Source organism: Phaethon lepturus, unplaced genomic scaffold (genome assembly GCF_000687285.1).
Source record: "Phaethon lepturus isolate BGI_N335 unplaced genomic scaffold, ASM68728v1 scaffold41295, whole genome shotgun sequence".
NCBI lineage: Eukaryota > Metazoa > Chordata > Aves > Phaethontiformes > Phaethontidae > Phaethon > Phaethon lepturus.
Genome location: NW_010541985.1, coordinates 10,622 through 21,608, shown reverse-complemented (window position 1 = coordinate 21,608; position 10,987 = coordinate 10,622). Strand labels below are relative to the sequence as shown.

The 10,987-nt window shown below is 47.5% G+C and overlaps 1 protein-coding gene across 1 annotated transcript in view; it reads left to right on the top strand.

Moving 5' to 3' along the window:
- The window catches only part of RAPGEF1 (Rap guanine nucleotide exchange factor (GEF) 1), an 84,421-nt gene that overhangs the window by 65,430 nt on the left and 8,004 nt on the right, over positions 1-10,987 (top strand). The window contains exons 11-13 of the mRNA XM_010287900.1: positions 6,506-6,594; positions 7,937-8,048; positions 9,680-9,755. Coding sequence (XP_010286202.1) covers positions 6,506-6,594; positions 7,937-8,048; positions 9,680-9,755 — 277 coding nt within the window. The remainder of the gene's footprint in view (positions 1-6,505; positions 6,595-7,936; positions 8,049-9,679; positions 9,756-10,987) is intronic.

The following is a 10,987-nucleotide window of genomic DNA, read 5'->3' as shown; positions in this document are numbered from 1 at the left end:
GAATGGGTGCCATATGGACATCATCTCCACCACAGGGTGTTTTTTTCCCCTTTAAAAGTATGCTTCATTCTTGGCTCTTGTCCCAGCACGGCTGCATAGCTGGAATTCCAGAGCTGCTTGCAGGCTCCAGAGGAAGGAGGGGGCTCCCTGGCTCGCTTTCTACAAGATGCAACGTTACAACAAGATTGGAAGTTGAGAGCAGCCTGGCTAATTAATGCCAGCACACCAAAGGCTTCTCTGCACAGTTCCCTTTGTTAACAGCCTGCTGAGAGCATGTCTGCATCGTTAAATGATTGTTCACGGATCACATAATGAAGATGAATGCATTTTCCTGGGTACCTGGGCCTTAAGCCGGCATTTTCAACACGTCTCGTGCCAAGATATTGTTTTGAAAGGTGTATTGATGAGGCCGAGGAGAGGTGAATGTATAGTGATTGTCAGTAGTAACGTATCCGCATTCGAACTTTTAAAATTTATGCAATGTTATGTTATGTTTAGGTCTAAATTGCTTTTGAATCGGGATTAATGTCTCTGAAACTATGCAAGGCAGAAACTGTGCAAATTTTCCTGTCCTAGAAGAAGTAATTCATCTCCCCGAGCTCTAGCTTAGCCTGCAGGCGCTGTACCAGGCAGTGTCTCAGCTGCCAAGCCTCTCGGCCAGCGTTTGGCCTGAACTAACCCTGCCAGCACCATCACGCAGCGTGAGAGCTTCGCGGGGTGCTGCCTGTCCCAGAGTGACTTGATTGAGGACAGTAATTTCCTTTCACTCGTGCCCGGCATGAGCTCCACCGCTGCTTTGCAAAAGCCTGGCTTTTTCTTTGGGTTCGGCAGGTCAGGGCCAAAAACCCTTGAGACTCCTCAGTGGAAGGTGTCTATCAACTACAAAGCGAAGGACAGCATATGCCGCCTGTCTCATGTGGGCACAGGAAGCTCAGCTCTAGGGGAGCTGGCACATAGGTCCTGTTTGAGCAAATTATTTCCTTTACTGGAGCAGAGGAACTTGTCATCAGGACAGCATTTCGCTGAGCGCTTTCTTGAGAGCCGCTGCAGCAGTGGTTCTCCATTTGCTTTGCTCCTGTTCTTTTTTTGGGGTCTGGCCTGGGACTTGGGACTATAGTTGCCGTATTAGCACCAGTGAGATCATGAAATACCAGGGAGACAGGGCAGGCATAACAAATCTGCTGAGCCAAGATGATGTCATGAGCCTGGCATGTTACGAGGGATTTAGTGTTTTGTGCCATGCAAGTGAAAATGAATAAATGTAGAGCATTTATCCAGGCAGAAAGTAAATACAGAGATTAGACTTGTCATTGTTACTGAGGCAGCACCAAAGGCAGGCAGTGTCCCTGGAGCCAGGGCTGCTCATCCGGAAAGAAACGGGCAGGAAGAGAGAGGACCCAGTCCTAGAGCCAGTCTCCTTTTAGCCACAGGCATGTGGTAGAGATTTGCATTTTAATTATTTTTCAGTAGTCTTTTAAGCTCTCTTTCCAAAGCATCTCCCTCTGCTCGTCTGTATTATGGCCAGCAATATGTTTTGGGCCCCGAGAATACACCCAGAGCACTGCCAGACTCCACGCATGGCGGAGGGCAACCACTCAAGGATTAAGGTGGTGGAAGGTAAAGTCTAGCCATTGACCTTTACTTTTCCTTTCCTTTGTAGTGGAAAAGCTTTTTTTGCCTGGGCTTCTGGCCTGAGGGTGTTCTCAGTTTAGATTTTCAAGCTCACATCTTTCCTATGTAGAAAAAAAATACCCCAGCTGAACTGGATGCTGCTGCCGTGGCTCAGGTGACAGACTAAACTTTGCTTTTTATCACCTGCTCAACTCTCCTGAGAAAATGTAGCTTGAATTCTCCAATTCATGCCTTTGTTTCCCCTTCTCCTTTTTACATCACAGCGGTGTAACTTTTCAGCCTGGTTTGAGCAAGTTGTGTCTGTGCTTCGTGAGAGCTCTGTAATGCACCATCCTTCTGCAGCAGATCACTCAAACGAGCAACTGCCACAGCTGAATTTCAGCGTGGGTTTATTTAATGATGTGATCCTTCCTTCGGTCCACTTGGCTATGACACAGGTCTCGCTAGTGGCTGAGCTTTACAGGTTTTAAAATAAACTCCTCTCCAGTGGGTTTAGCGTTACTGTCTTGTTTTTGTGTTTGGTTTTTTTTTTTTTTTATTTTGATGGGCGTCAGCTTTGTTTTGGACTTAACCCTGATGGCAAATCTTACTAGCACCAGATGTTAAAAGACAGAGGGTTGCTCCTCTTTTTCTTGGCACAATATATTCCCACTGCACTCTGTTTAATACTATCTGAACAGTAATCTGATGATTGGGAGAGGTAGTGAAATACAGCTTTACGCAGATGATCTCTTTTCATCTCTTCAGCTGACTCTTCAAGGCACTGCATTAAGGGATCTGTTTGATAAGGAATTCATCGCTTCTGAGGGCAATTATCATTCTTTCTCCTTCTGTTTCTCAAATAGGAAGGAGAGTTACACATCCTTCAGTGTAACTTTGAAGACAGTATCCAGCCACTCCTCCCTGGGAGCTGTGTGTTCTGGAACAGACTTGACACAGTAGCTGTTAAATTACAGGGCTGGAGCAAACAGCATCTTAAATTTGGATCCTGTGGAAAATCCCAGAAAAGCAATAAGCACTCGGAGTACTCTATCTAGATATTTCCAGCATGCGCATAGTCGTGGTTTCTGTATGTCTTCGCATCCTTTTATCCAACCAAGTGATTTTGGGGGTCACTGTCATTAACAGTACTGAGATATCCGGGCTTTCCCCCTGCCTAGCAGAGGGTGGATGCCTGCAGGTAAACACCCTGGTGCCCACTTTCCCTCCATGAGATGAGCAACCAAACTGCTGTTTGTGCAAGAACATGCCTCTCCGTGAAAAACTGGCTGACATGTCCCAGGCAGCAATTCCTGCTCTAGCGTGGGGATGATAAAATAACGCTGCCTCTGTTCGGGTTGGCCTCTCGACGGAGAGGTGCCTGTGTTAGAAATGCCTTGTGCTCTCACTGCTACACTGCTGCCGATCTAATTACTTTTTCTTTTGTCTGTCTCTTTCCTTTCCCCATCTTTCTTTTTGTGTTGTACGTTTCTGCATCCTGTAGTACAAATCTGTGTTTAGGTCCTACTCCCAGGACTTTGTGCCTCACAACCAAGTCTCCATACCTCCTTTCCTGTCTTCTATCTCCTCCTCCTGCTCCACCCCACCTTTTCCACCCGTCCATCCATCTCAGAGCTCTGACCTAGCGGTGCCCGCCGCAGCCAGCCAGTCACCCAGCACTGTGGATGTGCCAAACTCCTCTTCTCAGGAGAGCAGCTTTAACGGGAATGCTCCTGTCTGCCTTCCTTCTGAAACCTCTTTCACTGATTCTCTCCAGACGCCTTCGGTGAGACTATCCAAAGAGATAATGCACCTTAACACAAGGCTGGGTTTATTTATTTTTTGAAAGAAAATGTCTCTCTTTTATTAATACATGCTAAATGTGATCTAGTCCGGTTTCCAAAATGTGTGTGTGAGTTGAAGAGAGGTGATTTCATATAAAAATGGTGGCTAGAAAAAATGAACAACCTCAGCAGGTTTGAGAAAATGTTAGCACATGTGTAAGAAATATAAAATGTCAAATGCTGGTGAAGGGGAGAGGAGAAGTTGCTGTAGCTTCCTGCAATTGTAATACAAAGCTGAGGAAGGTAGAGGAGTGTTTTGTGAGGGTGGTTGTTTCTAAACAGAGGCTCCTAACAGTCGTTTGCATCCTGCAGTTGCTGCCATGGCAGGATTTGGTGACTGCTCCTTCCTAAGTCACCGCTGAGCCCCAGGAGCAGCGGGTGCAGACCTGCTGTCTCTCCTGTGCATAAACCTGTTGCTCTCTCCAGGCTCCTGCTCTTTCCAGTTACCAGCAGCCCTAGCTGTGCGCGTGGAGGCAGTGCACGTTGGTGCAAAGCATGACATGTTGGTGAAGTTACGACTAACGCTGTTCCCACACTGATACGGCACTACTAGTTTGAGGTCCCAGATCAGTTTTGCAGATCACTGAGCAGGTTTATCCATTACAGCTACTTTTTTAAACGCCTCGTTTTCGAGGTAGTTCCTCTTTTGTGTGCTACAAAGCCTCGAGTTGATGGGATTAGAGCTGTCAGCACAGTGCATGCTAGTGCTGCCTCTTCACAAAGTTTGGAAGAGGGACACTGCAGAGTAAATGATCAGGTTTCCACACTTTGGACCTGACCTTGCTGTTGCATCTTCCTCGCATCGGGTCCTTGTTACAGCCCAGAAGTCCTCAGGTTTGGTTTAGCCTGGCGTGATGGCTCTAGTCTGTGCTTGTAGTATAGTTTGGGAGATACGTTTGACACCCTCTGGGCTGCAGAGCTGGGATGCCTTTGGTGGCAGGACTACAGCACAGGTCGGACAGGCACTTGTGTGTCAAGCTCTGAATGCTCAGCTTCCGTAACCTTGCAATCCGCACGTGCATATCGCTCCTTCACAGTCTCAACGTGAAGCCCATGGCAGCTCTTGCAAAGCATGCCTGCTGCTGTCCTGCTGTAGCTCAGAGCCTTCGGGATAGTCCTTGAGAACCAGAAAATAATTACCCCCGGCAAGGTACAGCCTCAGTGGCCAGTGTTGGCCACTGAGCTGGAGGAAGGGCTCCCAGCTAGGTGACAACAGCCGCCCAGAGCACTTCTCCTCCCAGCCCGTGGGCATGTTCTCTCACCAACGTTAAGTGCTGGCGGCGAGCACCATCACATATTTCCTTTCATCCTGTCTCCCTTAGAGTGAAAACGCCAGTGAGGAAGCTGGTGAGGGTGAATACGTCAATCTGTATTCCTCTGGCCAGAGCAACGGGGAACTCCCACGCTCTGAAGGAGTAAGTAACCTGGAGAGGGCCGGGCACCGGGAAGGGGCTGCCTGGTGCATGCTGAGCTCACGCCGGGGCTGACGCGCTTGGCACCGGCCCCTTCCGCACACCGTGGAGCTCCTGCGTCCGTCCTGCTGCCCCGGCTCCCTTGCTGGCGGCCCCTCTGCTTTGCCCACTCCTGGCTTGCAGGCCTGGGTGCCCTCGCGGTCCGGGTGGAGAGCAGGCAGTGCTTTGGGGGCCGCGGTGAGCCCCGGCAGGAGGTAGGGACGGCTTTTCCTGCCGCGCTGTTCCCTTTGTGCTTCGCTGTCTGTTTGGAGCTGCTTGCGTGAGGTTCCCTTCCAGAAAGCTGCACCCTGACCAGCACCGTCCTGGGGCCATGTCTATTCTTGAAATTGCTTTGCCTTCCCCATTTTAGTACAGAAAGCCTTGTGCTCTGAATTTTTTTTTTCCTTCACCGTTTGGATACAAAGTGATTGATTTAGCACTGTCATGGCACGCCATTTCTTCCTTTACTCAAGCCTCATATCTCATATTTCCTAGAGGAGACAGGGCATTTTCCATTGCAGGGAGGTACCGTCTTCCTGTCAGGTCATAGGAAACAGCAGCAGAGGTCTGTGGCGATCTTTTTGCGTGCCCTCATCTTGGAAGGCACATCTCCTACAGGATGTCTTGGAGACCTTTATCCATGCTGGTGTTAAATATGCCAAGAGATAGCGCTCCCATCACTTCCCTTCAGGAGACACATCTAGGCAGGCCCATCCTTTTGGGCAGCTGTGAGCTGGTTCTCGACTTTGAAGCAAAGGGCTTTACAGATATAGTCTGGAAAAATTCTGCAGACACTAAGAAACCTAAACTCAGCAGTGTGTTTTCCAGGCCGAATGGATAGCGTGTAGGTGGTTTCAGTCCTGTCTGTTTGGTAGGCTGAACTTCCAAGTTTCACTCTGCATGTTAAAAAATTCTGAATGCCAACACTGTTACATTAATATTCCCATTTGCCGTTCGTGGCTATTTGTCTCCTTAATAAATGGCTAATTTAAAATGCTCTGTCTTTACTTTGAGCTCTCTACCTGCTGTTCCATGCCACGGGTTCAGATGGTTCTACTCTTTTGCATTAGCTTCATTTCCACAGATGTGAATTGTGAAGTGGAAACATTGCATCGTTGTGTAACCTCTTCTGATGGGAGAGCAGGGAGGTAGGAATGTCAGTGTGCATCCTCCCCCCAAGACAGGCTGGTCTATTGGGGGCTGTGACCAGGAGGGGAACTGAAACTGGAAAGCTTAGAGCTGGCTGTGTCCATTTTGATTAAAGCAGAAGGCAAGTGTATTTCAACAACAAAGGGAAAAAAGAGTGGTGAGAGGGTTAAAATCCAAGACAACAGCTGACTTGTGTTGTAACTTTCAGCATCGTTTCACAATGTTAAAAGCAAACAGTACTAATTACACTAGTCTCCAGAGATGGTCCCAAATTTCCTGTCTAATTAACTTCTGTGTTTTCCTGGCATTTGGCATTAACTTGCATCAATCTTTAACCGCTCTGTAGGAATTTACAATAAAGGGCCATTTAGAGGCAGTCAGACTGTAAATGCAAGGCTAGCTGTGGTGTAGGACCCCATGTAATAATGAAAAACTTCTTTCTCTTTGCAGGAATCTCCCTCTGTCAAAGACAGTCACACCAAAGACTCCGCTTCGAACAGCAGTGCCATGGGGAAGGAAGGCAAAGATGGTGCTGAAAGGTGAGCCTAACTCCCCTGGTCCTCCTGCTTCCCAGCCTCAAAGGGTACAGCATCTCACCAATGTCCCGTCAGCCCTGCCCTCCACCAAACCATCCTTGGGGCTGCCCCATCTGCCTTCAACCTTCTCGATGCTCTCTAAACTTTAAGCCCACTTTTTTTGCACAACTGGTGAGCGGTGGGATCCTGCTGAACAAGGAGATCCTGGCAAGTTGTCGTGACTTAACTTGGCAAGCTCGCAGGGGTTAATGCAGCTTGTGTTAGCCATCCTAAGTCCATCTAATTGGTAGTCCTGTCATTGACACTGGCTGCTCCCTCCTGCTTACAGGGAAGCAGGAGTCTGTATCGCTGTTGGGAAATAGTCTTCCAGAGGGGAATTTCTTCCTAACCCTGCTAGTTAGAGGCTGGCTGAGGCCCCAAAGCAGGAGGCTTTATATCCTTTCTAATGCTCTTAGCTATCATTTGTCTATGTAAATGAAGAGGTTCAGGCTGTAACAGATGGGCTTCAGGAGGAGTGCAGTGAGCGCTTCCCTGCTGCTTGAGATTGCTCTTCAATTGCATTTCTAAAGCAAAAATAGGGAACAGCATTGTTTTGTGTGTGACAGTCAACTTCCCTCCCCCATTTTCCTGCAGTTGGTTTGAGGGTTTTAATCCCTGCAGTGAAGGAGACAATGCAGGAGTGCTCTGCAAAGCTCACTATCTGATGAAAGTACAGACTGGCGCACGGGATTTTGGCCTGTGCCTGGGGTGAGCTATAAAGAACATGCATACTTTTTTTTTTTTTTTTTTTTAAGGAATACAGGCACAGACAGCATGTGTCCAGGCACAAGACTACCAGCCCTTGGTGGTAGGAACACTAGGGTTGTGGATGTATACCAAAAAAAGTGGTCAGAGCTTTCAGGTCTATCTTACTGCAAAAAGAGAGACTCATCTCCCCTTGTAGCAGCACGATGGGTCTTGAGCTGACTAAGATATTTATCTGTAGAGTATGCTCAGTCTCTGTACATTTGAGGAAGGGCTTTAGATCTGTGTGCGCTAAAAATTCAGTGGATTAAGGAGACACGGAAGCATGTACTCATGCAGGGCATAGTAAAATCCTGTCTACCAGAAATGCAGGCAGATAAGTATTCAGATCCTAAAGGTTCCTTCTCTTTTTCAAGACATGCACAAAGCAACAGAATTGGAGCTAGACATTTGGACTTGTTTGCAAAAGATTTACCTCCAGGCTCTCTGTGTACTTACGGTCGTTTAATGAAGGTTTGTATGCTGAGAGTTTGGGTGGACCCAGCATCTCTTCCCCTGGATGGGCAATGACACTGGTGAGTATTTGCCTTTTTTGTTACAGGCAGCAGCAGTCACCAGATGCTTTGGAATCATCACAGCTGGAGGAAGAGGTAGATGAGCTATCCCTTATTGACCACAGTGAAATTATGGCTAGGTTAACGCTGAAGCAAGAGGTAGGTGCATTCAAGGTTTGTTTTCTTACCCTTTGGTTTATGCTGTATTGAAATCTGATTCTCTGTGTGCACAAGCAAGGCATCAGCTTTTATTTGATGGGAAGAACTAGGTTGCAGCAGAAGTGGTATACAGCTTTATGTGTGCAGGCTGTTGTGAAAGTATGAGATGCTGGTACAGGCAGGGAGCATCAGCACTGAGTGGGGGTTTAACAAAGCGTGAGATGTCTCTAAAAACCAGCTCATCTTGTGCCCTTTTCCCAGGCTGTTCCTTCCCACCTCTTTAGCTTGCTTTAGCTCTTTAGTCTGAAATGAACCTGCACAGTAAATCCAGGTGCAGGTTTATGTTGTTGGCCTTTCAGTCTGAAGGCAGCTTTAGCAGATTTCCTGAGCAGGACGTTATATTACTGATGTGGAAGAGCAGCCAAAGTAACTGTTTCTGTATTTGAGAAATGGTTTTGTTTCTAGCCTTGGGTGCACTCCCAGACAACTTTGCTCACTGTGCTCTTGAACCAAGCTGTCTCTGACATGCAGCTTGAGGGAATATGCGGGCTTTTGAAGCTTTCAGACTGTCAGGGGCTTGTCTGAAAAACAGAGAGAATGTATCATTTACTGGCTCTTTAGGAATGTTCTTTGGTCAGCCGAGATGCACAGGAGAGAGTGAGAATCTATTACTCATTCTTCAAGTAGTATTTCACGAGTCTTGCCAGAGGGTCACCTGAAAAATTCACATCTTGGACATAGCTGCTCCATGGCTTTCATCCTTTTTTTGCATACTGAAATGACAAAGACATTGCTAAGGGAAGCCAGACATGACTCCAGTCTCCTCTGCAGGAATATTTCCTTAAAAAAACAATTAAAAATCAGTGATTTCTGAACATGTGGGACTAGCATGCCTGTGTCAACCCCTAACTTCTTTTTTCTCTCTATTCTTTACGGTCTACATGTTTGAAACGGTATAGAGCTGCCATTGCGAGCTGTTTCCTGCAGCATGGGAACTGCTGGCTGAGTGATAGATCAGTTTTGCATATTTTTAGTTGTGAATTGCAGCAGCTAGAAGAAAGTTGTTTTTAGAGAGTGGTAAGGCAAGGGTCAAGCAGCTAGCAGGGCTGTTTTCTGCTCCTGGTTATTGGATTGCTTCAGGTGACCTCCAGCCAAATAGTTCCAGATTAGGGAATTAACTTGCTAGGTTTTGATGTTCCAGGAACATGCAAGTTGAATGCATGACCTCTCCCCTCCCATCCACTGTGGTACATGATCCCGCACTTTGAGACAGTTCACACAGTGTTATACTGCTCCGTTAATGGTCTTCTGGGAGCGTTTGGGAGTCTGGGACATTTCTGTTCATTCTTCTGTGGGCAGAAGGTTCAGCTTTCACTGAGCTTCACAGCCTGGCCTTAAGGAGTCAGAGACCCCAAGTGAGGATCAGCCCAGATCGTCATCTGGGACACCAAGTGTTTTATTCAAATTCCAGGATTAGCCCAGCACTGAAGACCATGTCCCAGCTTGCGCTGTGAGCAGTGCCAGGAACGTTGTGTACTCTGCCAATGATTGCTGAGTTTGAACCCCAGAGATGGTAAACCAGGCCGGAGGGAGCTGGGGCCATGTCTAACATGTTTCTGTTCTCATTGCAGGGAGATGATGGGCCAGATGTTCGTGGTGGATCTGGAGACATTTTGTTAGTGCATGCAACAGAGACCGACAGGAAAGGTACAGTGCATGCACCAAAACAGAGCTGAGGAGCGTGCAGCATGGCGTGGCCTTTTGCTGCTTGTCTTCTGTGTCTGTGCGGTGCACGCAGTCGTGATGTGGCTGCAGGCAGCAGGGTGGAGAGGACCGCATTCGTGATCCTCCAAGTTGAGGGGGAATTGTGCTTATCCTCGGTGGAACGGAGATAAGCTGGATAAGCGCCTGTTCGTTTCATTTAGCAGCAGGGATGGTATTAACTCCTCATAACCCTTGCCCAGATCTGGGAGGCAAGGCACACCAGTGGAGTTGATGACAAGTTGCTGCATTGGTGTCTCCGTGCCTGCCAAGGTAGGCCACCACAAATGCAGGTGTAACTGGTCCTGTTTTCAGAGGTGCTCCTTGCCCTTTGAACTTCAGGGCAGCGGTGATGTAGGAGTTGCTGGAGTGACTATTGCATCAAAGTAGGAGAGGAGGGTCGCTGGTTTGGGTCTAATGCTGTACCTGTGGGCATTGGGCAAGCTATCCAGGTGCTGGTCTGCTGACATTCCTTACTTCCAACTCATTGTGTTGCTTCCTAGTCCTGCTCTGTACCGCTTGCATGCTGGTAGCCACTGAGGCTGGTTCAGAGAGGGAATCCACAGGACAAGAAAGGAGATGTGGGGGAGGAAGAGAGGGTCTGGCAACCCCTAGCTATAGATTTGTTAAAACCCCACTTTATCTCTCCAAACCCAGTCACCACCTACATGCAGCTGCACCGTTCCAAGACCGGTGGCAAAGACAGGCTTTGTGATGTTTCCAGAGAGTGATTTCAAACCTGCCAAACACATTTGTGCTGATGGCTTTAACCAGAATTGATCTCCTTGTCTCCAGGGATGTAAGGCAAAATGCACTAACCCACTGAACCACTCAGCGCTCATATTTTAGAGGTTTGATAGTCAAAGGGGAAATATCTTTCATGTGCATTTTTAAATGGCAGGGTTTTTACTGTAGCATAAGGTGTTTGCAATTACTTACCAGCACAATTCAGCTAGCAAGAAAATCCTTCCCCTAACAGCTATGTTTCCCTGTTTACATCAGGCATTGAATCCAGGCAGAAGGGACCAAAGTTAGGAACGTACTAGAGAGAAGGAGGCAATTGATTGCACCATGGATTGATATGTATATTTAAAAAAATACAGTCTAAATGAGATGGTGGAAATACCCCTTATAAAAATGCTGAAACTGGAATAGGGAAGCTCTGATTTATTCCTGCT